Source organism: Tympanuchus pallidicinctus, unplaced genomic scaffold, assembly GCF_026119805.1.
Source record: "Tympanuchus pallidicinctus isolate F22 unplaced genomic scaffold, pur_lepc_1.0 scaffold2, whole genome shotgun sequence".
Lineage (NCBI taxonomy): Eukaryota > Metazoa > Chordata > Aves > Galliformes > Phasianidae > Tympanuchus > Tympanuchus pallidicinctus.
Window position 1 is genome coordinate 49,968,312 of NW_026294721.1, and position 27,840 is coordinate 49,996,151.

General features: G+C 38.8%; 1 protein-coding gene across 4 annotated transcripts in view; it reads left to right on the forward strand.

The window, feature by feature from the left end:
- Positions 1-27,840, forward strand: part of WWC2 (WW and C2 domain containing 2) — an 85,241-nt gene that overhangs the window by 44,380 nt on the left and 13,021 nt on the right. For all 4 annotated transcript variants that reach the window (XR_008206354.1, XM_052681522.1, XM_052681524.1 and 1 more), the window contains 14 exons: positions 3,009-3,138; positions 3,851-3,997; positions 4,984-5,057; positions 9,564-9,806; positions 13,420-13,509; positions 15,210-15,811; positions 18,012-18,135; positions 20,355-20,435; positions 20,517-20,603; positions 21,959-22,151; positions 23,765-23,929; positions 24,678-24,796; positions 25,535-25,727; positions 27,638-27,802. Coding sequence is in view for 3 of the 4 variants with exons in the window: in XM_052681522.1 (XP_052537482.1) it covers positions 3,009-3,138; positions 3,851-3,997; positions 4,984-5,057; positions 9,564-9,806; positions 13,420-13,509; positions 15,210-15,811; positions 18,012-18,135; positions 20,355-20,435; positions 20,517-20,603; positions 21,959-22,151; positions 23,765-23,929; positions 24,678-24,796; positions 25,535-25,727; positions 27,638-27,802 (2,413 nt within the window). In the remaining variant the exon portion in view is untranslated. The remainder of the gene's footprint in view (positions 1-3,008; positions 3,139-3,850; positions 3,998-4,983; positions 5,058-9,563; positions 9,807-13,419; positions 13,510-15,209; positions 15,812-18,011; positions 18,136-20,354; positions 20,436-20,516; positions 20,604-21,958; positions 22,152-23,764; positions 23,930-24,677; positions 24,797-25,534; positions 25,728-27,637; positions 27,803-27,840) is intronic.

Genomic DNA, 27,840 nt, shown 5'->3' on the forward strand with positions numbered 1-27,840 from the left:
AAGTTAAAGAGCAGGAAATCTGTAGAAATAGCAAACCTATTGTGCAAGTGTTAACATGAGAAATCTGTTCCTCCTACTTTTTTCATGAAAGAGCTTGGTTGCAAAGAGGCAAAAGGAAAGTCAGTGGTTAAGGGTTCCTAGGAGAATTTAGCTGCTTTGCATGTCCCATTTAATAAAACAAACAAACAGAAAAAAAACACCCTAAAAACTGAAGGAAGTGATTAGGTCTGTCTTTCTTTCTTCCCCACATCTGCACTCAAAGAGAAAGAGGAGGATGCTGGTCTCAGAGGTATAAATGGTGGCAGAACTGTGCCAGGTTTGAAATGAGCCACAATTTGAGTGTTGGAGACCTGACTTTCTTTGCTCCAGCTGCTGTGATGCCTGGGCTGCAAAGGGCTGAGCTAGGGGCACATTTCGGGTATCTAAGTTGGATTATTAGAAACCCATTTATTTATGTATTAATTTATTTATTTTCAGTCTGAGCAGTCTGTGCTGCCCCTGACTTTGTTGGGCCCTAAAATAGTAATAGATCAGTTTTGTACAGAAGGATTCTATCTATCTATCTACCTATCTATCTATCTACCTATCTATCTATCTACCTATCTATCTATCTATCTATCTATTCATTCATTCATTCATTTGAATGCAGAGAAAGAAATTCTAGTCCAGGAAAATGATGAATAAAAATCATAGGATCACAGAATGGCCTGGGTTGAAAAGCACCACAATGATCATCCAGTTTCAACCCCCTGCTGTATGCAGGGTTGCCAACCACCAGACCAGGCTGCCCAGAGCCACATCCAGCCTGGCCTTTTCCATCTCCAGGGATGGGGCAATCACAGCCTCCTTGGGCAACCTGTTCCAGTGTGTCACCACCCTCTGTGTGAAAAACTTCCTCCTAATATCTAACCTAAACCTCCCCTGTCTCAGTGTTCTATCATAGTTACAGACTTGTCCAAATGGAGCAAATCTTTTTTTGTTATTCTTGTTTTTAAATACAAGAGCATGAAGTAGATTGGGAACTGAAGCCCTTCAGCACCTTAGGAGGATGCCAGTGACATCACTGTCTTCTTTCATTTTAACTAAGGCAGAAATGTGAGATTTTGTTATTTAAATACATAAAGACTAGACTGGAGTGAGGGGAGAAAAAGATAACTGATTGAATTTATTTAAACATGAATTGGATTTCAAAGCAAAGTTTAGAAGAGAAAGACATATTGGTTCTAAAGCTGAAGGTAATAAAAACTCACGCTGCTGTCCAAAGATTAAAGGTTAGCCAATCATGCTGGTTTTATTATATTAATTCAACAATGAAGTATTGTTTTAAAGCAGCTTGCTCACAGGCCATTTCGATAGGAATCCAAAGCATGTTTCAGAAACTGTCAACAGCATTCCACAGGAATACAATGGGCGTTTGTTTAAAAAATTCAGTCAGCCGCTTTTGAACAGCACTAATCCCATTAATTTAAAACGGGGAGAAGGAATATCGTATATGTCAGAGATCCTTCTTGTCTATCTTAATTATATATAGAATAAAGCAGTTGCAATTTGAATATGGCACGGTGTGTTAGTAGGCAGCGTGTGGTGTATTTATTACCCAAGCGTTCATTCATGACTGCAATTGTTGGCATATCCTGTATCTGTCTGACCTTGGCAACTTGGTGTAGGTTACCAGAAATTGAGTGCTGTCAGAGAGTAGGTGTGTGCATACTTATGAAAGAGTTTGGGGAACTTTCAAGTTGAAACAAAGACATCCTTGAGTAGGAATCTGAGTGCAGAGGCATGTTTTTCACACAAATTTGGTTCTGTTTTGCAGAAAAGCTGAAATGTGGAGAAAGGAAAAAAGTTACTCTCGTATCTCTAATGACTGCTTTAGAATCTTGATATATTTGTGCACAAAATTAAAAGAAAAATAGAATACTTTGTTTCAGGGGTTTTGTGTTCTTGCTCAGATGTTCATTCCTCACTCACAAGGTTAATGTCTTGTAGAAGGATGATGGCTGATGATAAAAACAGAAAACCAACTGTATGATAAAGGAATGTATTCTCTAGTAGATGGTGAAGATGCCTGTTGTTTTTAATTTTGTGAAGCACAGCTGCAGCCATTTGTACAGTGCTATAAAATATTCAGTTAACACATTTCTTCAACCTGTAGTTTTACAAACTCAATTTTTTGAAGCCAATATGTAAAAAACAAAATGAAAAACAGTCGTCTCCAATGTTATTTTTAAGTTATTATTTTAAAAAAATTATTGATATTCCAGTAGTTCAGTAATTATCCAGTGTATGACAGATGGTATAAATTATCCATAGATTCAGTGAGTAAAGAGAGCCTGATGACTGGGTGAGCGCAGCAGCTGCACGAGGTGGTTAGTTGTTAGGATTAGGGTAAGCAAGATGGAAGCTGAGGGAAGAGTATGGTTACACGTTTTGTCTGCAAGAACGGTCAGTACCTACAAGCTTGGTTGTCTGGATGCCACACTGTGGGTCTGGATAGAGGAATACTGCCCGTAATATATTCTGCTTCTCTAAGTACTGCAAATAGCTAAAATAATAGCTATTAGCTATTAGCTAAAGCCGAAGCCCAAAGTTGCTCCTGCATTGCAGAGGGTTAGGGTGGGCATAGGATTTTTTTATCGTGTTGACAGCACTATGTTGTACTCCTGGTAGCACGTGTAAGAGTACTGCTTCAGGTAGTGCTCTGTGCCTCGCACGTCTTTAAGACTGAATCAGTGGTTTTAATGCCAACATGCTTTTTTCCTTTTCAAAAAATTTCCTGTGTCAGCAAAACCCATCACTGTGTGTGTGTCCGATAGCTTGACATTTTTGCCACACAGAAAGTATTTTAATGCAGGTTTCAGTGTCCTTTTTCTCTTTGCTTGTCTGCTAAAGGAAATATTATCAGTTACTCTTGCCCTTCTGTCCTAACTATGCTTGTCTGAAACAGAACAGCAGAGATGTTAACATTATTTGCAGTATGCAGTATTAATATGCTCTTCTTTCCACAGAATTGACCAAAAAATGTCTGGAGGCCAGAGCGGGTATGAACTATGTGAGGCTAAAGCCATCCTGAGTGAACTGAAATCCATCAGAAAGGCGATAAGTTCAGGAGAGAGAGAAAAACAAGATTTAATGAAGGTATTTTCTAGGGTTAGCATAAGTTTCGTGTGGATTTGTTTCATCAGAAGGAACTTTAATGATGCTAAATACTGTACATTTTATACTTTTTAAGGGATTTTCAAAACCATGTGCCAAACTAGCGTTAAAATCTGTTTTGTGATGCAGAAACTGAAGCTTGTGACTTTCCTAATTCAAAAAGTCCCTGAATGGCAGTCAGAATATAGGTATCTGAACTTGTTGGTAATGTTGCATATTACCTCTATAACACTATTGAAAATATTACGTGGGTGAAACTTGAGACAGCCATTTTCTAAATGGGCACAAGTTCTGCAAATTGCTCTGCATTTGTATCTGAAAGTAGATTACTTATTTATTTATTTTGCATCAACCAAATATTTGATTGGTTTATAAAGACAAGCAAGGGAGAGAGAGGCAACAAGAACCAGAATGATGTGATTGTACTCAGTGTCACTTAAGAACTACTTGATTAAAAGGATGGTTTTCTAACATGAAGAAAAATGCATACATATATATACTGGAGTCTTCTAGATAAGTATCTTCTGAATAGAAACCAGTATGAACTCTGTAAAGTATCACAGATTCACAGAATGACTGGGGTTGGAGGGGGACCTCTGGGGAACATCTAGTGCAACTCCTTGCTAAAGCAGCTTCCCTAGAGAACTTGTACAAAAGTACAGTTTAACACCATCTTGTTCTGTTTCCTGGACAGAGTCTTGCAAAACTGAAAGAGAAATTCAATCTTGACCAGAATATTGGGACATCGGAACCAGACCTGAGTTCCAGCTCTGTAAATTCCCAGCTGTGTTTTTCTAGACAAACTCTGGATGCAGGGTCTCAGACTGACATTTCTGGTGAGGTGAGCCTTTTCATTTTGTCAAACGTAAAGAGAAATTGAATCAGAATGCTGTGGTTAATGGAATTGGCTGTTACAAACGGCTGTTTACTGTTGCTGATAGGTGTTATATATATGCACATTTAAGAGAAAATTACTTAGAATCAGTCATCTGATTTTCCACTTCAAATTTAAATCAGGATTCAGATGAAGTTTTCACATTTGGCATGAAGCATTTATGCCAATCTGATTTAATCAAGTAGTTCCAGTACAGTGAAGAAGAATGTAAGTAAATAGTATTTTTTGGATCCATCTATGTGGATGTTGTACCTTACAGACTTACTCTGATCTGAAAATGTCTTTAATTTTCAGAAACAAGATCTCAAAATTTAACTGTGCAGTTTCATTTCCACAGCTGAAAAAACATAAGGGAAGTATCTCTTCAGTGATTCATTAATAATTTCTCTGTGTTAGTGATGGTATATTTACAGTGACAGAAAGCTGTGCTTAATTTTGGCACTTTCTTTATACTTCTGTGTGCTAAATTTATAAGGAAGAGCTTGTACTAGGTTTTCCAAGCAGAGGAAAGCTTGCCTACAGATGGTAGCTTTCTTTTTTTTCTTTTTTTTTTTTTTCTTTTTTTTTTTTTTTTTTAAGTCTGAAGTCGTGCCCTGGGATTGCACCTATTTACCCCTGAATTTTGAGTTCAGTGGGAGTTTGAAGTGGGTCAAAATTTTGTGTTTCAGTCAATGCAAGACCTCTTTGAAAATGTCCGCGATTTACTCTGCTGGAATATGGCAGTACGGTAATTAAACGCAGATAAAGTGCATGAGAAGGAAACAGCACTGAGTGTATTACTATCTGTGGATATCATAGCGAGCGTATGGCCAAAGCGGGCGTCGTTCCATTTTTCTAAGAAGTAATTTTTCTAGCCTGGGCATTTGTTGATATATACTGTTGATTTGTTTTACAGTTTTGCACAGTGTTGAGGCTAATATTTTTTTCAATAGGTTGGAACAAGAAGTAGATCCAATTTAGCAGAGAAGGTCAGACTAAGTCTTCAATATGAAGAGGCAAAGAGAAGGTAATGGGGTTAGTCGCTTTGTTAAATTACAGTCTTGAGTCGGGCATTTTCTCCAATGCTAACATTGTGCTCGCAGTGACATCTAGTGGACGCCCCTGTGCACGCGCTGGAGGCATTACTGCAAAACGTTTCTTTCTCTCCTGAAAGTAAAGCAGGCTTTTGCTTTTGAGCAGTAGTTTTTACACGTGATGCTAAGTTACGTAAGTCAAGAAATGAAATGAAAAGTTATAATATCAGTTCCAGGATTGTGGAAATAGAGTGAAAGGGTGTTCGAATGAAAGGCTGCCAGGCTATTTACTTCCATTTAAATTCTTCTCTGGGGTCATCATTTCAGTTTAGTATGCAACTGATGGTTCTTCAGGTATAATGCTTCAGAGTTCCACTTCAGATTTTGTAGGCTCAATTATCTCTTTTTTTTAATCTTTTATCTGAAACTCGGAATCATAGAATGGCTTGGGTTGGAAGGGATGCTAAAGATCATCAAGCTCCAATCCCCTGCCATGGGCAGGGCTGCCAACCACTAGATCAGGCTGCCCAGGGCCCACCCAGCCTTGACTTAGAATAATTTAAATACTTGTTTTCACTGTGAGATTATTTTTTAATAGCCTAGGGAGACAGGAAATCAGGAACTGCCCCACTGATGAACGTGAAATGTCTTTCAAATAAGGTTCTGCAGTGGTTGCTCTTGAAAGCAGTGCTGTTTTGATGGATTGCCACAGCGCTGAAGAATAGGCATCAGAAAGCAGGACATTCCAGGTTACAGTAACATATATTCTGGTAGAGCAGAGGAGTAGTGCTCCATAATACTGGGGAAGGTTTACATTATTTAAACAAATAAATCGCATGTCAGCTATTCAGAAACCATACAGCTTTTGTTATGTAATTTAAGAGAAATATAAGTCTAGAAAGTTATCTCACACCCCAGGCTCCTTTTTTTATATTAAAAAAGATGACAATAAAGGAAGAACTAACACTTTTCCGTAGTTGAAAATTGTACCTATAATGAGACTTGCTTTGTGACTTAATTATTAATTCACTTAGAATACTGTGGCATGATCAATTAGAAAACCAGGAAGAGAATTTTTAGCTTATAAGGACAATGTAACAGCTTAAATAGTTTTAATGTTTTAAAGATGAGAGGCTGCACAGTCACTTTCCAAAATCCAGATGTATATTCTTTATGCAATAGTAGTTGCCATTCTTGCTGGAAACAACAGTAATCTTTTCTACCATCTTTATGGATCATAAAACTTGTTATATAATCAATGCAATTGATTAAGAGCGATAAAACTATTGTGTTTCTTCAGCATTGAACTTGCATGATTTCAGCTCAAAGTCATTGTGTATATAGTACTGTCAGATGGTTTTCTAGATTTATATAGATGGCACTTGCTCTCAATTTCCTTTTATCCGAAACCAGATTATCCTCTGTTGTGACTGTATTGATACCAAGAAGTCCCACCGTCGTGTTTTGTTTCTCATTTGGAACAAAAAGGTACTCTGGCAGTAATCAGTGTACCACTTCTAGCTGTTAGAAAAGCATGGCTTTTGGACTCTGAACAACTGCAGCGTAAAATCTTACTTTCTCACAAATTAACCAAGAAGATGAGTCAAAATTGCAGTAGATGAAATACTTAATCTTTGCATAACCACGTATTTCATCTGTATGACATCAGTGTGTTCTAATGTTAAATTACTTTTTTAAATGGTGTCTTCATTCAATTTTGTCTAAAAGTCCAAATAATGAATATTCCTTTGCACTTTAAATAAGACAGTCAGATTACTTGAAGACACAGTTAAAGTCATTGAAGTGTTGGAGCATACTGTTTTTATTAGTGATTATTGGGCGAACTTAATAAAGCATGCATATCTTACAATAATGAAGATACATACCAGTAATTATTATGGCCACTGTAAGCTAGTAAGTATTGACCATCTTTTCTGAAATATTAAATGTGCAAGTTCAAAGTTGCCTTATATTAAAAAAAAAAAACAAAAGCAACAGCAACAACAACAACAACAACAAAAAAAAAAAAACACAAAACCATTATCAACAACAACAAAAGATCTAATGAATGAACTTCTCTATTTGGAAATTATCAGATAGTTTTGCATTGCGTGTTTTATGTTGTTTAGTTAGCAAAGCCTCTTGAAGTGGTAGAATGTTGCCTTGGGTTTTTGAGGACATAAAGTTATGTGGCATGAACATTTATGTTGCTTAAATAAGTAGAAGCTACTGATTTTGACAAAATAAAGAATTGGATGAATTTAGAGTTTGTCAGCTGTGTGAAATCCACTGTCAGGCTGCAGTTGCTAGTCAGAAGGGTCTGATATTTTACGCTGACAATCATATCCTGATGTGGTAAAACTCCAGCTACGTGCCTTATTGACTTGTTGAGCAAAGACTATCTTAAAAGTGTGAAACCAGTTTTGTTTTCATATCCATGTAGTCCTTTGCCTTTCTTGATGAGGCAGCACACAAAAAATGTCAGAACAGCAGAGAGTTATCTGTAGCAGAGGGGACAAAAGAATTGTTAGGAGGCCACTGTCCCATTCCTTAGGCCATCAAACAGCTGTCACTAGCAGCTACTTTCAGAACAAGGCCAGCAGGAATCAGTGACCTGGAGATGAAAATCTTAACACCTTATCCATCTGAAATGATTCCCTTGTTTTCCTCTGTGTACAGCTCCTCTAAAGGACTGCTGAATATAAATTATATATATTTATATAACAGCTGCAACGTATGTTGAAATGCTTCATTTCTTTTCACCCTATCGTTTGTTTGCGGTAACACTGCTGATTGTATTTCAATTTGACTTATTTTGCATTGTTTTTCATAAAATCACTCAGAGTTGCACATGTTCTTGCAGCAATTTGGCAGGTGTTTTTTTTATTCTGGCTCTTTTTTAAAGCTTTTTTTTTTTTTTTTTTTTTTATTGAGATGCAGGTGAGAAGGAAATGGTACCTATGGAAAAAAAAAGAAGAGCTTGCCCTTAAGCTTCTGGTCTAAGCAGTGAGATAGTTAGATTTAATAGTAACTGTTCTTAGCTTTTATCGTAACTAAATGCCATAATGTACTGTAAATTAATTATAGAGATGCAAAATAAGAATGATATTATTAGTTTTGTTAATTGCAGAAAACAGACTGGAAGGAAGAAGTGTGTTTTCCTAGAAATCTGTCAGGACAGTGGAAAGATCATACAGACCAAATGATGCATGTGTGGTTGATGCAGAATGGTCATTACTGAGGTAGTGCCTGCTAATGCTGAAGTTGCACAGACTTGTGTCAGCTGGTGAGCTAACTTAGGTGTATCTGCTATGATAGGAATCAGTAAAAGCAACAGATTAGGTTTTCTTGCCCTAGAATGGGAATGGCCTTCTATTCTGACTTTTCCTTTCTCTGCCTTTTTCCCAGCCTACAACAAAGAGGTGCAGAAAGCTAGGAGCTGTTACAGAGTTCAGAGCTTCCACAGTTTTATGCAGCTGTTTCAGGTGCAGATAAGGCTGGAAGTGACTGAAAGTTATCATCTGGATAGATATGTGAAACGTATATTGGGGAACTGTTATGTTTTACATAGTTCCCAATGGACAATGAGTCTATTCCAAAACTACCCTTTATAAGCTGCACAGTTGAGCCCAACAACAAATGGTTCTGGTGACTAAGTACTGGAAATAATCTTTCCTGATTAGGACTGAGCAATCGCACAGTAATAATGTAGGGAGGTTTCTGCTACTGCTGTGTGTGTTATCTGCATGGATAACCAGGTCTCGGGTATCCTAACTCTGTGACTGGACATCTACAGTGGGAATAGCAGTTGCACAAGCTTCTAAGTTATTCATCTACTTTTATTTTAGGTGGCCACTGTCATATTGCCTTTTTTTTTTAATCACAGAGGGGAACATTGTTTTTGTCTCTTAAAATTTGCATGTGTACTTGATGCAACACTGAGCACCTTGATATTCTGCATATTCTTTAACAATGTTCCTCACTGTTAGAGGAGCTGAATAGTCTCCCACAGCTTAGAAGAAATAGACAAACTCCTTGACGACTAAAGCAAAGTGTTGCTACTACGTGACCAGACAGATCACTTTCAATAAAGCTTTTATTAAAGTCAAGACTTTTAATTCAACTCAGGATTTGAGCAAGAGAAACTCATTTCTAGTGTATTTGGGTATTGACGTCTGTTTTAGCATTCTTCCATATATGAGACATGTGAATTTAGGGCACCGTAGCTTGAAAGTTTGCTGTTAGTTGCTTTGTGCTTCTCAGAATACATTCTTCCAAGGTGTCTGAAGCAGAGAAGAGTACACGGCCTGTTGGCCTGGATAGGTGGCTTGCATTTCTGGAAAAGTTGCATTCTTGTCAAGTAAAGGTAATTAAAAGCACGGGTTTAAATAGAAAAAGCTGTTCTGTACTTACACCTTCAAAATGTTGCATCACTTCTATCTTTCATGGAAATTATGTGCTGTGCTAGGCTCAGGCAAATCTGCTGTGTTTTATTTTAGCATGGCTAACTTGAAGATCGAACTGTCTAAGTTAGATAGTGAGGCCTGGCCTGGGGCGCTGGATGTGGAAAAGGAAAAATTGATGTTAATCAATGAAAAAGAAGAGCTTTTAAAAGAACTCCAGTTTATCACACCACGCAAACGTACTCAAGATGAGCTAGAGCAGCTGGAAGCAGAAAGAAGGAGGCTTGAAGAAGAGCTGCACTCTGTAAAAAGCGAACCCAGTCAAGCACTTGCTGAAAGGTAAGGGATTGTTTTTGCTGATACTAAGTGCCACTTTCTGCAGTCTAACCTTTGTACTCATTACAGGCCGTGAACTGTGCCTTGACGGGCTGTTTTCCTTCAGTAACTGTTCTATGTAGATCTTAATTAAATTTGTTATTAGCCCACTGGGCAGAAAAACAAAGGATTCTTCTGTACTCAGAGAGAATTTGAACACCCTGTATGTGCTCTCAATATCAGTCGCTCTGTGTTTGTTACCAGCATGAAAATGCCTGGCAGATGTTAAATAACTGAGAAATGTCAGCGTACCAGCAGGAGGGCAATACATCATTCACTGATTTCTGATAATATGCGTAAACTATTTGAACTCAGGTTACAAAGATTATCTTGATTGTTGCAACATCAGAAGCCCTTTTTTGTGAGTTTTTTTAGTTGCAAAAATGCAACCAAAAGACAAAAAAATGGGAGACGAGGGGGGAGGAGTAAAAATTAAACTTTCCTAACTTTTCACTTCCTAACTGTTAACCAAAGCAACTTCCACCATAGATGAGCATTAGCCAGGTTAAGAGGTGGAGAAAATCAAAGATGACTGCCACAAGTGGACTTTCCATTAACTGTAAGTGGAAGTAAATCTATGGGAACCTCTAGCTCGCATAAAAAGCCTATAAGCACAAAATGTTGCCTGTCTTACTGAAGTAATACAATCAGCATTGTAAGACTGCTAGGAAAACACTTGCTATTGCACCATTGTTGCTGGATGGTGAAATTCCTGTTGGTGGCCTTAAAAGTTGGTTCCTAAATTTTAGATGAGCAATGAGGAAATTTTTTATTGTCTACGCAAGAAACGTGTGAATAAGGCATGATTTTTAAGCATATTTGTGTACAGTTGAACATTTTTAAACTACATTGTATTGAGAATTCAGATTGTTTTAGAAGAAGGGTTGTGTCTTACTACTACAATTGTACAAGAGAAAAGTGTTGATAGCATCTAAATTACTGCAGATTCGTTGCTTTCTGACTTCCATCGATAAATAGGCAATAAGGGGTTCATAATAAATTCACATAGGCAAATAAATGTGAACTGAAGGTTTTTATAATAATGCCATTGTAAGTGTGTTGGTACCAAAGACAATTCTGACATAACATTTTTCCCATACATGTCAGATGCCAAACTTGGGCGTCTGACATGCCAAGGACAAATAAAATTTTCTCCCATTCAAGAAAAGCATATGGCTAATTGCATCAGATCAAACATTAGCATTTCATTTCTTTCTAGCTCCCATTACTGGTGGAGGAGATACACCATCTTTAAAGCGCAGCGCTATCATTGCATTACTATTTTATTTCATGAAGTTTCATGAATACCTTATGTTTCCATTGTTTTGCTGCTACTGTTAATGAAATGAAAGTGTAAGAAGCTATAGATTGCCAAGAGCTCAATATGACAAGTTGTTTTTCCTTTTTTAAGGTTCTGTGTTTGTTTGTTCATTTTTTAAAGGGAGAAAATAAACAGGAGGCTTGCTCTGGCTTAAAAACATGGTTGGTGTAGCCCTGGGTTATGCTGTATGCTGAAACTGCCACTGGTAGATGTACTTGGAGTCAGTTTGCAGATAGAGGGCATAAATCATAACTTATCAGCTTCAAAAAAGCAGAGACAGGGTACAGTCTCAATGCTTGAAGGAGCCTTCCAGCAGCTGTTCAGAAATATCTGGATTGTGGGGCTGCTAAGAACTGCTTGCTGCTTTCTTGTCTCTGCATTCATTTTAGGGAGATTCCATTAACTTCTTGAGTCCTCAGCAAAGTATTCTCAGTAATCATAGGCATTAAGTTAGAGGGATGGTTGTGCTTTTGCCTGTAAAACTGACCCTCACTCTTATATCTCGTAAACAAATACATCCACATAAATTTCCACCTAAAGAAGGTGAAGTGTGTGTAATTTAAGTTTCTTTATTAGTTATTATTATTTTTTAAGATTCTATGCCTCTGAGTGTTACAATTTCTGATCAAAACTGGGAAAAGGTGTCTCGCTAAGACATCACGCCTGCAATGAGTATTAGACTTGTTGGGATGGGAGGGTTGCAACTGGAGTTTGCCCTGTTGATGGTTTGAGTGCTCATGTGGTCTTTGGCATGTTAAAGATCATGCCTGTGCTATAAGTTCAGAAACTTTAAAAGTTTTGAATTTGGCCCAGTATAGAAGGGGAAAAAATAATTCCTTGTGGAATGTGAAATGTTGTGAATTTGTGTAACTCACAAAAGAGTTAATGAAGAGCACTGTTGCTTGAGGAAAGCGGGATGGATTACGCTTTAAAAGAAGGCAGAAGGGTTTACATAGTGAAAAAAAAAATGGTGGGAAAGAATGTCTGATACCACAGATGAGCATAGTTACTGGCTTGGGAACATGAGCAAAGACTGAATTGCTGTGTATGCTTTTAACAAGGTTAGCAGGTACTGGCAGATGAGCACATCATTGCAGTGTAAGAGCACACACAGTGTATGCAGTGGAGTGGAAGTTCACACCCTGGCTGACCTCGGGGTAACTTATTCACCTTTGCATAACCCAGATTCACTCGCTGAATAAGCATTAGTGTAAGCAAGTGCTTTTCATGCTTTGTTGAATTGAGGACTTAATGCCTTTTTACTGCTATCTTACCCTTGGAGAGTGAATTCTGGGAACTCTGGAGTATTTCTTTCAGTTTGCATAAGAAAGCAGTGGGTGATTTTTGGTTTTGTTCTTTGAGATGTTCTCTGCAGTTGAATTTTAATTTGCACATCCTTGAGATGCCAGAAGGGTGGAAGAAAAGGTTTCTGTGGATGAACCTGAACATTTTAAAGTAGCTATCCCTAAGATTAGTTGCTTGAGAATTTGTTATGTGTATCAGTTGACTGAACAGGAGCTGGAGGAGAATGTGCTCATCCTCAACTACAGGAGGGTTTTAGCTGACTCCATTGAAGAAAAGGCAATGTATTTGGTGTTGCAAATGAAGTGACAAAAGAAAGTTAGAAAAAGAAAAGCCCTCTGTAGAGGTTACTGAATCCTTTCTCTTCACAGTCAGCCAAAAGGAACTGGAGAACTCTGCCATTTGTGGCCTTAGAGAAAAGCTCTAAAAGTAGTGCAGGAAGCAATGATCCTGCTCTGTAATAAAGGCAAACCTTGATAATGGGCTGTATTGTTCAGAGGTGATGAAAAATCTGTTCGTAAATGTTTCTAGGTTTCCAAGGACTCGTGAAAACAGTGTCTCATCTTGGAGCCTTACACTGGGATCCGGCTTTGATTTATTGTATGTTGTCTCTTTAGGAAGATTCTGAAATAAAAAACAGTGCTTTAATTTTAAACTTCCTGCAATGCTACCTCAAGTTCTGGCATGGTCAGAATTAATGCTGGCATTCTTCTGTTGGGCCTGCTTGTATGTTCAGCAGGTTTAATGAAGTGCTCAGTGTTCTGCAGTTCGAGTCACTCTGCTGAAGTGGGTAGGACTTAATGATAGGATTGTAAGCTAGCAGTCTCTTGGATTTCAGTAGTCAGCAGCCAGATGAAAACAGGCAGTCTTCAGTTTGTTTGTGTCTTATCTATGAAGTATTTTAGCCTTGTGACTTCTCAGTCATATTTTACTTACATATATTTCTGTTTCCAGATTGAGATTGGAGGAAAGAAGAAAAGAATTGGTACAGAAACTCGAAGAAACTACAAAATTGACAACTTATTTGCATTCACAACTTAGGAGGTGAGGCTGTACTGCATCGTGTGGAATCTATTTTCAGTAACAGTCTAGTGGACTTGGTTGTCTAAACTTCATTCTCAGGTTTTTCTCTTAGCTGGAGGCTGAACAAGATTTGTTTATTATTTAAAAATAAAACACAAGTACAATAGCTTCAGCCATGTTGCCATCTTGTGAACCTGGCATACATTTCTATTTTCAAAAATTCAAGACTGGATTGAATGGATCTTTTTTTATAGCTTCTATAAATGAGTAGGGATACATTATCTTGCTTCAGTGTAAGTAAATCAGGAATTCTGTAATGGTCAGATTGCAAAATGGTGTCACTGAGGAGAAAAAATTGTTTCTCAGACATCTGTGCAGAAGGAGAACTGTAGCGTGCATAATGACTGGAGAGGCTCAGTGAATAAATGTGTATGTGGACGTATGTAAATACTTGTGAAGAGTTGGTTCTCTTCAACTCTGACTTGTGCTTCCTATAGGCAAAGAAATACCCTCAGCAGGATATTTTCCTGGCAGACATTGTTTCAAAATCTGATTCTGGCTGCACGCAATTCATAATGATAATAAAACAGTAATCAGTGACAGCAACTGTGAACTCAAAATCATTCCTCTGATGGGAATTCTAATATTTAATGACATGTGAAGTTTGTCCTGGGGAAGAATTTCTCCCACTTGTGCACTGTACCTTTGGCTATCAATCTATGTGTCTGTTATATTTATTTTAAAAGTTGTGAATTTGGTCAAACTCCTGCTATGTTAACATAGAAATCAAAATGGGGCTATAGGGGGAATAATATTTTTAAGAATTTTATAAAGATCCCCTTGCAATAAGCCATGCCAACCTATTCATGGCTTAGCTATTTCAGTCATGTCAGCCAAACTGTGTAAGTTGCATCTTGATTGGTGGTTAATTGGTTTAACGTCTATTACTATTTCTTAAAATATATTTTGTGATCTTGTTTGTTCAGACTCAAGTGTCATTTTGTCCTGTTAAAGGCAGTTGTGTAGCCTAGTGGCAAAATTTTTAAAGTTGATAGCTCTGCTGCTGCGTTTAAACGGGGCTGCCTTGAATTATTTTTCCTGACATGTTTTTTCCCAGCAGAGCCCTCCTGAGCCAAGGCAGTGACACTCAGTTTCTCTGGCAGGGCTCCTTGCCTTCACTTTTCATGTTAATAAACATGTAAAGATTGCATGTTCGTGGCCTGTTCATGGTTATAGAACTGGATGCAAAGTAGTTCTGCTGTGAGTTCTCTGCTTCGGAGACCTGCCATTTCTCCCAGGTGCTTGGGCAGAAGGAAAGCTGCGTAAATTGTTCTGGGGTGACAGCAGTGTTCTGCTGTCATAACCTCTCTCCTTTGCAGTGACATTGACTCCATGAGTGCCCAGCCCAGGGTGGAGCAGAGCAGCTGAGAGAGCTGCTATCACTCCCAGACCAGTTTGTTAAGGCTGCAGCCTTCTCTGGAAAAAGGGCTTTGGGAATAGTCCATAAGCTGTTTATATTGTGCTGAGGGTGTGCAGGTTGGGTGCACTGCTTCTAAAACAAATATGCTTGTGTAAAAAGAAAGAAAAACGAAAACAAAAACAAACCCTAAGCAATATTCTATTGTAAGAAATCATTACAGTACAGCTCCCAGTCAATCTTATCTCTCCTTGTGCTGTTTAGTTCAGTAACATCAGTGTATGTCTTTGTTCTTTCTTTGCAGCCTCTCAGCTAGTACGCTGTCTGTGTCATCAGGGAGCAGTCTGGGATCTCTGGCATCCAGCCGGGGATCTCTGAACACATCAAGCAGAGGGTCGCTCAACTCGCTCAGTTCCACGGATCTCTATTATAACCAAGGCGATCAAATAACAGATTTGGACTATCAGTATAAGCTTGACTTCCTATTGCAAGAAAAAAGTGGTTACATTCCTTCAGGGCCTATCACTACTATTCATGAAAATGAAGTGGTCAGTTCCCATGGCAGACTAGGTTACAGTGACTCTCCTTCAGCCACAGACCAGCCCAAGCTGACTGAGCCTCCCAAATCTGTGACATCGCTGTCTTCCAGGTCTTCACTGTCCTCCTTGTCTCCTCCAGGCTCCCCTTTGGTTTTAGAAGCTGCATTTTCTGTCTCTGCTCAAAATTCCCCTCTGCATCACCTCACTACAGACTTTGAAGACTGTGATTTTGCAGGCATCAGTCTCTGTGAGAACCAAATATTATTGGACTCTGAAGCCAGAGCAGGATCTCAGATTCCTACAGACGATAAGGGTCTTCATGAAAGCATTAGACAGCCTTTGTCTTCTCTGCATGAAGGAAGTTCAGGTAATTTGTGAAAAAATCTAATGTGAAAATGTATACATAACACAAAGATTTTGAACAAGCAAATGACTTTCGAGTAGAGAAAGCTCCTGTAACTGAAGTGTAACTCGATGGGCTCAGATTTGCCATTGTGAGCAGTATTTCTGAGGGACACTACATAATTTGCAGCTTTGGGAGAGAGAGCTGCGAGTTCCCTTTTCCATCCACATCAGTTCAATAGCTGTTGCAATTTTTTATCCTCAAAAATGGCAGGAAAAAAAAAAATAAGCTGGATCTTGAAGGCAAGAAGGACGCATGGTGTCCTTAGGTATTGTCAGAACATTTGAGGACAGAGGAAAAATGCCTTGTGCTATTTTTTAGTAACTTGAATTCAGATACTTTGCTTCTTACTGAATAATATGTTACAAGCATGGTTCCTCAGTGGAGATTTCTGGCCTCAACAGTTAGAATTTGTGTGTGTGTGTGTGTGTGTGTGTAGTTATCTGAATCTGCTGTTGCCAAAATATCTGCAGTTCGTTTTGCATGTAAGTTGAGAAAGAGACAAGTTCTCACGTGCCACATAAGTTACAGTGTTGCTGTGCCCATTTTTAACATGGATTTCATAGCTTTTAGCTTTTTACCCATCTGTGAGTTAGAGCAGAGCACCTAAGCTAGTCTGGGTAATTTCCAGAAGGATGAGTCATCCCATCCTAGAATTTGCTTCTCTCTAAGGAAGATGGGATGAATGACACCGTGGGTTATTGAAGTGTTGTTGGTAATTAGGTAACATTAACTTTGAGAGGCCATTAAGGCTGCCAAAATGAGCAATTTTGAAAAGCCAGAAATTAATTAAGCTTCCTGTACCACTAGTTTCCAGAGTAAAATGGGCCTCATGGCGAGGCTTTCAGTATGTTAAGAGTGAGGTACAGAGCTGGGGTTGGTTCAGTGTTTCTACTCTAATTTCTCTCTTGGAACTGCTGCAATGCTGAGTGGAAAGGTTTTCTGCAAACTCAGCCTGAGGCATAAAACCTGCATGGAATATTTCAGCCTGCCATATAGGTTGTACAAGGCTATGAATTCAGATACTACAGAATCTTAATCTGGGGGCAGACAAACATAGCTTAAGTCAGTGCAGCTAGTAATTTCAAGTCATAATCTACCTTGGCTATTTAGACACAGTGCTCACCAACCTGCCTGTCTGTCTCTGACTTTTCTCTATTGGTGAACCATACACACATTTCCTCCTCTGTACATGTCTCTGCTGTCAGAAACCAAGTTGGAATATCATGTAGTTCTTCCACAGTCAGTCTCTGTCGTTGTCAAAGTCAATTCAGGCTGCTGTGGTAATTCCTGAGGGTAATCAATAAATCATGTCATCACCTTCACCCCTCACGTGGTGGGGGGGGAAGGGAAAGAGCACTTCATCATCAAGGAAAAAGCATTCCTACTGCCATAAGTAAAAGCACAAATGCAGCAATCAATCATCTAATCTGAAGCCTTAAATTTTAAACATCTTAACAAGATGTAAAGTCATGATTCAGATGGGGGCCATAATGCATACCAACATCCTCACCCGTCGGCAGATAACAGTACTGCACAGGCCCTCATCTAAGTGAGTTGCAGAACGTGGCTTTCAGTCAGTGCTGCTGCTTTGCTGCCTGAAACTAGTGTATGAATACAGATTGAAGATTAAAGATGAGTAGTAGTTGATAGTAAAGACTCGGTAGAATAAAAAACTTTTTATGATAGAAAACCAGAGGTTATTTTTTGTTTCTAGTAGTTATATCACTAGGGAGAGTGCTTCTGTCTGACTTGTGAATATTTAATAAAAAGTAGGCAATCACTTTGCATGCACCTGAAGTGTTTCTATAGTGTAGAATGTGAACATAGCAAATACAGGTTCACAGGTGAGGATAATGGGAGTTAATAATGAGGATAATGAAGTATAATAACAAGCTCAGCTGATACAGGTGATGATAGAAGCAGGTACTTTGGAATGGACTAACAGTTGTACATTTTCAAGTTCATCAGTTTGGATATATCTCTAGCCAAAATATGTGGAACCGGTAATGCAGTCTCCGAATGTTTAATGATGTGGAACAAAACTACTGTGTGATACTCAGTTAAGGGTCACTGCTTTCAACTTTACAACTTTCTAAGCTATGTACTTCTCTTTTTCTGACTATTAATCTCTCTGACTGATTTTCATTCTTTCTTTTCATAGGTGTTGACTTGCCAAGAAGAGCAGCTAGTCATCTCCTTGCAGAGAAGACAGCTTGTGTATCTGCTGCTGTGTCTGATGAGTCTGTAGCTGGAGATAGTGGTGTATACGAAGCTTCTGTGAAACAGTAGGTTTGAGAATAAGCATTTCCACCAAAAAATTAAATGTTCCTGTAAGCAATTTTATACCATCGGCACAAGGAATTTAGAAATGCTGTATATATTCTGCCATGCGGTGGTACTGGCATTGCTCAGAGTGACCTCTGTTACTGCTTCTTTTATGTAAATGCTATGATGGAATAGCATTTCATTTGAATATTTGCTTCGTTAAAAAAAGTGGATATTGGAAAGATGGGAAGATCCCCGCATGAAATGTTGGTATAAAAATAATCCAGATTTAAGGGTTTTGGGTATAATATTCATCATTTACTGTGGTGAACAGGATACAAGAAGAAACATATTTGCCATCTTTGCTTTCTGACAAGATATGACTTCCATGGAATTCTCCATACTTGCTTATGCAGTGTTTTTACTTTTCTAGGCTGGGGAAGAGTAGACTGGCAAACTGAGAGAGAAGCTAAAAGTTTTATTTTCATTTCCTTTTTGGCACATTCTTGGCACTACAAATTTTTTGTCCTTTTGAGTATTCTGAGGATGCTTACGAAGATGTTGATGCATGTCTTCTATTGACAGGATTAAATGCTTTGTTTTAGGACAGATAAAGGTGCAGTATCACGAATGGGTTTTACTGGCCTTTGATAAAAGTATACCTACTTGTGAAGTCTTTCACAAATTAAAATGCAATAATAACAGATGAGACCAAACACAAAAGCACAGATACAAAAGAGATTGCCCTTTAAGTAGTGAAGCCACTTAAACTTGGTCCTGGCCATCCAGTGGTAGGTGTTCCTACTTGGACCAGGTGACTCCAGAGATGCCTTCCAGCCTCACCCAATCCGTGATTCTGTAAAAACTCAGCCTTCACTTAACTAAATGACTGTGATTGAGTAGTTCAGTTCCCTAACCATAGTTCTCTTTCCACTTCATTTCAATTCAGAGCTACTGTGATCACAACTTACAGTGCACTCTGATTGTAAGCAGAAGTGGACAGAATTGAACAAACATTGGACTAAAAGGCATGGATTTTCTGTGGAACTCTTTAGTTTCATCTCCGGTGACTGGTGGGGTGGGTGGAAAACAACAATTTTTTTCTCTTTTCCCTGTTGATATTCAGACAGAGAGGAAAGGAAACAATTTATCCAGTAAGCCTACGTACAAAAGCAAGCTATAGCTATTTGCACAAGCTAAGATTTACAGACACCAGGTTTTCTGTGATAGCTCCAGGTGTGGATACTTTTAGTTCTCATTGACTTGGAAGCAGTGAAGTGGTAATGAGTGTCTCTGTGCGATCTGCTTATGTTTAGTAGAAGTGTCTTTATGAGCACTCTGTATGGAATAACAATTTGTCAGTGTGCTCTTGAAGCTGCAGTACGGTAATTTCCCACTGCATAGACTAGTCTTTGTGTTGAGTAATTTAAGGAAGGAAGGAAGGGAGAATAAACACACCCTATCATATTAGCCAGCAGCTAGGAAGTGAACAGTAGAAGGAAAACTTAGAATGTGTAGTCTCAAAATAACTCTGTCCTTTCTCAGTAGCTATGGGATATCTGTGACATTCTCCACATGCACTATTTTGACCACTGTTTGTTGATCCCAACAATCTACTTTAAAAATTAATGAAAAACAGTAATAACACATCCTCATTCAAACCTCTCAGAAAACAACTGGAAACTTTTGCCACACTGATTGTCTGTAATTCCATTCTGTACTGGAGTTGCTCTTTAACTACAAGACTTGAGTCTTTTTGGTTCTTTGAATGGTTCTGAAACAAGCTCAGAGGAAAGATGTTTCTTGTTTGCACAGAAACTTCTCTGTTGCACAGAGCTCCTGTTTCTCAAAGGTCCTCCAAGGTAGTTCTTTGTATCTAGTTTATGTGAGGTCTGATATTTATTAGAACTTTGAATTTCCAATTTTGTATTTTGAATAATTAAGAAGTACTAACCAAATATAGAGAAATGTTACCAGTTGCTCTCTTGCCTGTTAGTCTGACCTGTTTTAGTAATCAGCCTAAAGACTCTGACTCATGACTGGATCTGTCAAAATGTTCAGGCAGCAACTATCTTAAAACAGGAATTTCTGTTAGGGAGGCTGTGAAATTCTCATTTGCACTGCTTGCTGCAATTAAATTCAAGAGAATGAACATGCATTCTGTGTGTGGCTACTGCAGTTATTGCTGAAAGCTAAGTATAACATTCCTAACTGTTGCGTATTTGCTTGCTTGCCCTAGTCTAAATGAAACCGAGGACATTGTATACAGTGAAGATGATGCAACAGCACTAGAGTCTGCCCAAGTTCAAATAGGACTCAGGTGAGCAACCAGCAAAGAGAATTTATCTGTTCCTATGTAAATAAATAGTGAACTTTCCTCATATTGTCCTCTCTTTAACAGATATGACCACAGCAATTCAAGTTTTGTGATAATCATAGTCCAGCTCAGAAATCTGCCAGTGTTTTCTGTTCCCCTTGGCTCTAAAGTGTAAGTAGTAATATGAGAATGCAATAATAAATTGAACAAATTCTCCAAAGAAATTGATGATTGGCTGCTTTACAACACTAAAATATGCATAAAACAAACTGTAGAAATATGTAGCTTTTATGGATTCTGGCAAGAAAACAAAGTTACCAGGAAATTTGCACATTACACATTAAAGTTGAATACTTAAAATTTGTGTCAAGGTCTTTTTTTGTTCATTCAAGAACTTGTAGGTTTGACACAGCAAAATGTGAGACGATGGACATATTCACCTTTTTTTCCTGTGCTAAAGTGAAAGTAAGCTCTTCTGTTAAACAAAGCCAGTGTTAACCTAATTTCTTCTGGTATATTTCATCTAAATGTGAATTTTCAATAATACTGACAGTATGTATGAAATCACTACCACAAAATACAGCAACAGTACTAAAAATCTGGGAAGAATAAGATTTTTCCAGAAAGTTTTTTTTTCCAGAATATTTTTCCACTTGTTCTTCACGCTTTAGTTGGCTTCATTGCATTCTGCAATTAGTACGTGTCAATAATATAGAAAGCCAACACCAGAAATGAGTTAATGCGTAGGCACAGACAGGATGCAAAACATCTTGTTAATGTGCTCTGCTATGCGTTTGAGGCCCTGCGCACTAGGGAAATAAAGCTACAAATTACATGAGGAATGTCTTTCATCCATTGAACTACTTGTAAGGGGAGACCTGCAAGCTAGCTGTTACTGTCTTTATTCACACAGTATCCATTCATAGTTGTTAGATACAGAGAATGCAGCTGCATACCAGTTGGAAGATACTTCCGTACTTCTTCAAGCCTTCAAACTGCATTCTTCTAAGTCTCACTTCATGTATTACATGCCTTAAGTAGCTATGGCCCTAGATATCTTCCTTATTTTTCTTAGTTTTCTGTTTTCTTTGGAGTTCTGTTTGGATTTTGAAAAGATTGAAAAACATGCCACTGCTTTCAGTGCTGCTTGCACTGTTTTAAGAGTTTAACTTTATTGGAATTTCTTCTCACTTCGTTTTTAATTGACATTAAGGTTCTTTTTCCTCCTGTCTGTGACACGGTCTTCAGGGTGTTGCAGTACCAAACCAGAGCATAGAGGCAGAAACAGCTACCTCCTTTGCTACTACAGAGGCAGAAATTCATTTTGGGAAATGTTTGTGCAAGGAAAAGATAGGACTTTCTCAGCCCCTTCTCTCTTTCTCACCTCTTTTCCACTCCATTTCTGGTTGGTTGCTGTTTCATTTTCTCATCACGCAGTCCTTTAGACAATGGGGTCGATTTCTATCACTAATCATCAATAAGTGTTAGTTTAAATACAGGTAAAGATTTTCTTTTGTTTTCAACAGGTATATTAGAGTAGCAGTACTTCCATCCTCAGCTGATACCAGCTGTCTGTTCCGCACAAAAGTTCATCCTGCCATGGAAACCATTTTACTCAACGAGATATTCAGAGTTGCCATTTCCCAAGGAACACTGCTACAGAAGACACTGAGAGTAGATGTTTGTGCGGTCAGTCGAAGCCGTCGGGAAGAATGCTTGGTATGCAGTTCTACTTCTGGCTTTTTTTTGTGGCAAGCATTTGTTCATAGTGTCCCTTTGTACTCTGATGCTCAAGGCCACTGAAATTGCACAGCACCTGCTTCAGAATTTTTTCTCTGCATATAGTTGTTGCTTTAATACTCTGGTTTTCTCTGAAATCCTAGATACTCAATTTTATCCTGGATGGATGTTTCAGGAGGTGGCTTGATAATTCTAACACAGCATTACTGTAAGCTTTAATTATAGGCTGGCACTGCAGCTCTGTCGTTTTTGATATTAAAACATTATAGACTTCATTGCAACATTACACCAACAGTAGATTTTAAAGTGAAAGCTGAGAGCCATAGTATGTCTATGTCCAAATAAATCAACACTAACCGTCTTTATCAAAACTTGTCACAAAGAGCAAACTAAATTTAATTTTTGTACACAGTTGTAGAATAAAAGTTCACCTTTTTCATTTTTTATGATCTTTAGAAATAATAAAACAGCATGATACCCATGGACTGGCTTACTAGATAGGCTTTTTTGTACTCCACTGTTAATTGCAGTTATCACCTAATTAGTGACTTTTCATTTACTTTCAAATTGCTTTTGCACTGTCTTATACAAGTCAGTTTAGTTTTTCACCAGAAGTCTGTTGTAGTAGAAAAGTAAGAGTTTTGGTTTAAATGCCCTGAAGAGATGCTAGAATTCTGATGGGACTCTTTAGACCAGACTGCAGGAGTGGCCTCTCACTTTCAAAAATGTAGGAGTTCCTGGGCCATGTGTTGGCCTTTCTCAGTGTGTCTGTGGACTGAATTCATCAGCTTTACTGATGTGAAGAAAACCAAGAGGTTTCCCCTTAGGTAAGAGAAGAGTCACAGAACAAAAATGCAATAGAGTGGAGGATTCAAAGGTGAAGGAGAAAAAAGAAAAAAAGACATAAGGGTTAATCACAAGATCAGAAGAAAGAGTTGGGAATAGCACCTCCGGCAGAAAGCCTGGGCATCACAACCAGTCTTGAAAAGGGCTGCTCGGCTTAGTAGCCATGAGGGTGATTTGCTTTGCCAAGAATGGAGGATTTCAATCTCCAAGAAACACTCCAAGCACACAAGTACTTTGTACGTTTTCCCAAAGGGTTTGTCCAACTGAAAGGGCTTCTTAATCTCTTTTCATCTGCTTCTTCACTGGTTAGAACACCCGAGTCATCCATTACTGTTTTCTGTATTGATGATCTTTGTGGTGGAACAACTGGAAAACTAACAGTAATTGCTGCTCTATGGGTTGACACTGCAGGTTTCACTGGCACAAGTTTTTGTTATTGAAAGCTATAGAAAGCAAATGTGTGCATTACAGAGATAGAGAGGGATTTGTGTTGATGCATGTGGGGAGAAATTCTGCAACCTGAAATAGAGTAGGGCAGATTGGACTTTATGATGGACCTTTCCATGTACTACTTTGGTTATTTTGACTAAGTAGCAGTGAAGGGAAACAGAAAATTGTACAGTTAACAAGAGAATTAAGATCCACGCCAAATCTGTGCTGCTTAATTTACATGATAAATACTGCTGAACTTTTCAGCTGTCTTACCGGAAAAGAACTTCGGACTTTTTCCCTTTATTTTTGTACAGGCTGGAACTCAGATCAGTCTGGCAGATTTATCATTTTCTGATGAGACTTGTGCGCTGTGGTATAACCTTCTGTCTTGCAAGCAAATCCCTGGCAAAAAAAAAAAGGATCAGAATGAGGAACCCATGTTTCTTTTAAGCAAGCAGTCATCAGACTCATTGGACTTGGTGAGTGAAGTATTGCCTGTTACTGTAATAACAAGAAAAAAAACACAGGACCTAATTGTGCCATGGCACTACAATTCTGTATATGCTGTCCTGTTCTGTTTATAGCCTTTTTGTGTGAGTAGCTCTCCTAAGGGGTTGCAAACTTGTTGCTAAGGGTAGGGCCGAAGCTTCTTAGTGGATTACAAAATTGCACTCTAATTCAAAACATTTCTGCTGTTTAATTTTAAAAATAAATGCTACCTAATGGCTTTGTTAAGATTACCATTGACTTGCATATGCATGTACTAAAAATGCTATTTATTGTTTGAATTTGCATACTTAAAAAAGTAATTTCACAGAAAATGCTGTTTATGCAGAATGCATGCTAATTCCTTTAGTTAAATAAACTTTTCTGCTTTAATACTTACTCAAGAGAACAGCATTAAAATGTGACTTTTAAGAAGAACCTGTTTTTAGCTAGGGATGTTACAAGCATGAGAGGAGTTATTATAGGATGACAGGAACACATTTGATTGTATTATCATTAGAGAAACAATCTGGTTTTGACTGAGATTCATCCATTAATGTTCTACATGCTAACAATTCAAACTCACTATTTGTGGTCTAGATCGATTTTTGCTGGTACCAGGGAGCACCATGGTAATAGAGCTCTTGTAAGGGGGTCTTTTTTCCATTTTTTTTCTTTTTTCTTAAACCTGGATTATGTATCACTCAGTTCTGGTTTTGCCTTCTCCTTCCTTGTAAGCAGGATGCTGTGTCAGCTCTGCTGGAGAGAACATCCGCTGAGCTGGAAGCAGTAGAACAAGAGCTGGCTGAAGATGAGGAGGAAGAGGATGAACAGGAGGAAAGGGGCTCTGAGGAAGACTGGTAGAGACATTTTTTCTTTACTATTCATGTCTGAATGATTCTGCTCCTCCCTCTGATTCACAGATAATGAGAGAGCAGTGTGGGGATGGGATTCTTGTTCCCTCATGTGGTTAACTGCTTTACCTTCTCTTAGGTTTACAGTGTCTTGGCTGCCCTATTAGTTCCCAGGCTCCTCCATGTACTTCGTTCCATGAAACGACTTGGGGTGTCTAAGCCACTGGAGGTCTACTAGGATGTCTCTTATCTAACTGTGCTAATAAGTGACTAATAGGGTCTGAGTGGAACTCTTCTGTCTGACAAACTCAGTGTGTAGGTGCTTCCACTGATTATCTTGTTTTTGAAGAAGCTGTGAACTTTTCTCAAAAGGATTTCTTGCTGAATTACTGAATTTTGTTCCAGTGCAATTTTTTAGCTTTATTGTTGGGGAAGGGAGGGACTTGTTTTGTGAATTTGTTACAACCAAAGTCCTTCACTGCTAACAGCGTAGGGCTATACAATATAGTGCAGTGTAATCATCATGATCCTGAAGGAGAACTGTAGTAGAGCTTTCAGGGTTTTATTGGAGCATATAGTAAGTGTGCTTTCACATGAACTTAACGGAAGCATTTCAGTGATAATCATTTCCCCATTAGGAAAATGCATATGTTATACATGAGTGAAGGCCTAGGCCTTCCACTATCTTTCCGTGGTGGGCTTTATCAGCTCAAGAGTAAGCCCAGGCTGCTTTTGTTCATGCAGGTTAGAAATGCTTGCAGAAGCATCTGATGAAATTGGGGATGAAGAGGAAGATGGCATTAAGCTGGCAGTAGAAGGCAACTGTACCGATGACACGGGGTTATTCATTGATGCAGGAGAAACTGAGGAAGATGAGAACAGACAGAACAGAGATGAGGCCCATGAAAGCCAGCAAGCTGCCGTCATACTAACACTGGTGAGCGTTCCTGTGGTGTCTTACTAGGTCTGAAGTCCTGTTTCTGGGTAGTTAATTGAGGAATCAGCCACATCCGAGCATTCACAATTTGGTGTGGCATTTGCTGTAGCACTTGTGTGAACTTTTAGCAAAATTGGCATAGTCACTTTTGAGCTGTGCAGAAGGCATTTAACAGGCATGCTACACAGAACTTGTAAGTCAAAGACAATTAATTAAAAGTGTCAGTCTTCACCTTTTTTTTGTTGCGCGAGGAGACTATGCAAGGTACAGGAGCAGTTCAATAGTTTCAATCTGCACATACTTAAAATATTTCTGCTCATGTTTCATTGCTGCCAATTCTTATTTTTTTATCTGTTGTTTCCCTTCTAATAAACAGAGGCAGAAACAGAACAGGGATCAAGATCTTTAGTGGCGAATTTCCTTATTTCTAATTTCTATTTTTGTGAAATGCAAAATCTGGCTTAGCAGAGGAAGGAAGATTAATTAACAGAAGGCTCCAAAATATGTATTGAACTGCATACTCTTGAACTACCCACGGACTGTACATGTGATGCCTCCATTGGCATGTTCTTGTTAACTGTTTGCCTAAAACTATATTCTACCTTTCGGAGAGGACTTTTAGAAAATATTTCATACAGGTGTGCCTGATATGATAGCACATAATCTAGAAATTAAACTTTTAGAACATATTTCTGCATCTTAATGAAAATGATGTTGCCTAAATAAATTAGTCCTATGGGTTCTATAAAACAGCAAAGACAAAAAGACAAGAATGACAGCTTGTTCCTTCAAGTTTGTAACTATGCAAAAGTTTGACACCTCAGTGGACTTGCTGGAAACTGTAATTAACTTCCAATTAATGTGGAAAGATGCCAAAAAAGCCAAGGCCATGGTATAAAAGGACTGACAGTCTTCTGGGTAGCAGACAAATATAGATCAAAGCTCTAACTCAGCAAGGGGAGACGTCAAGGAGAATGTCTGAAGGTTAGACATGCACATAAGTCTTTTGCAGTGCCAGGGCTGGGTGGACCTGGACAGTAAAGACAAGACACTGCAGACCTGATTATAAACAAGCCACAGTATAGATCATCTTGTGCCAGATCCTCTCAGGGTTGCAGTTGTGCTATGTAGGTCCTTGTATTTATCACCTGCACATTCAAAACCATGAACTTCATTAAATTACCCCAGTTGAAGAAAATGCCCCAGTGCACATCAGTAACATCACATGTGCCAGCTGCTGCACTGCTCGTTCTGTCCCTGCTGTCAAGATGATTGCTGCATGTAAGTACCGACGGCGCCTCCTACAGGGATGTCAGCAACCGAGGCTCCTCGTGACATGTGAGGGACAACTGTACGGGCAGCAGCCCCTTCCTGGGGTAGGAGCTAGTGAAATCAGCCTCTGCCTGATTTCACATGGCTGGTGCAGCTCTGCACATTGCCATGAGGCACTGCTCTGTCAGCCCTCAGCAAATGTACAGAAGAACCCATCCCAGCTGCTGCTTTGTGTGCATAGGCACCATCTCAAGAATGGCCAAACCTTGCTGTTCTACAAATGCAGAACAAATCCAGTATAAATACAAATGCATAATAACTATCTGTGCAAATGGCAAATCAAAATGCTTGTTGTACCCTGGTTGGATCAGAAAATCTGCAGGGCAGCAAAGGCAGAAGCTATGGTTCTAGAGGAGAGAGATTTATTTTCAAAGGCTGCCCAGACTCCCCTAAGTATTTGGGTAGTTTTGTGCTTACTTGCTTGGTGTAGCATGGTGAGCAAGATGATTTTTTGCTACTGATCTTTTTCTGTCTCCTCCAAGGTGACAAGAATGCTTGTAAAATTCAAAGACAAAAAACCTATATAGTGGCATGTGTCCGGGCGTAATAGTTCTTACAAACTGAATTCCTTTTGATAGGTTGATAAAGAGACTAACACTGAGGAATCAGTTAACGAGGATGCAACAGTCCGACCCAAGGACAGAGCCAGCTGGAGCTCAAGACAGCGTCCCTTTGTCAGGAACAGCATGATTGTGCGCTCACAAACCTTCTCGCCAGGCGAGCGGAACCAATACATCTGTAGGGTAAGAGGAAAAACACTTGGCATGAAGAGCTATTAACT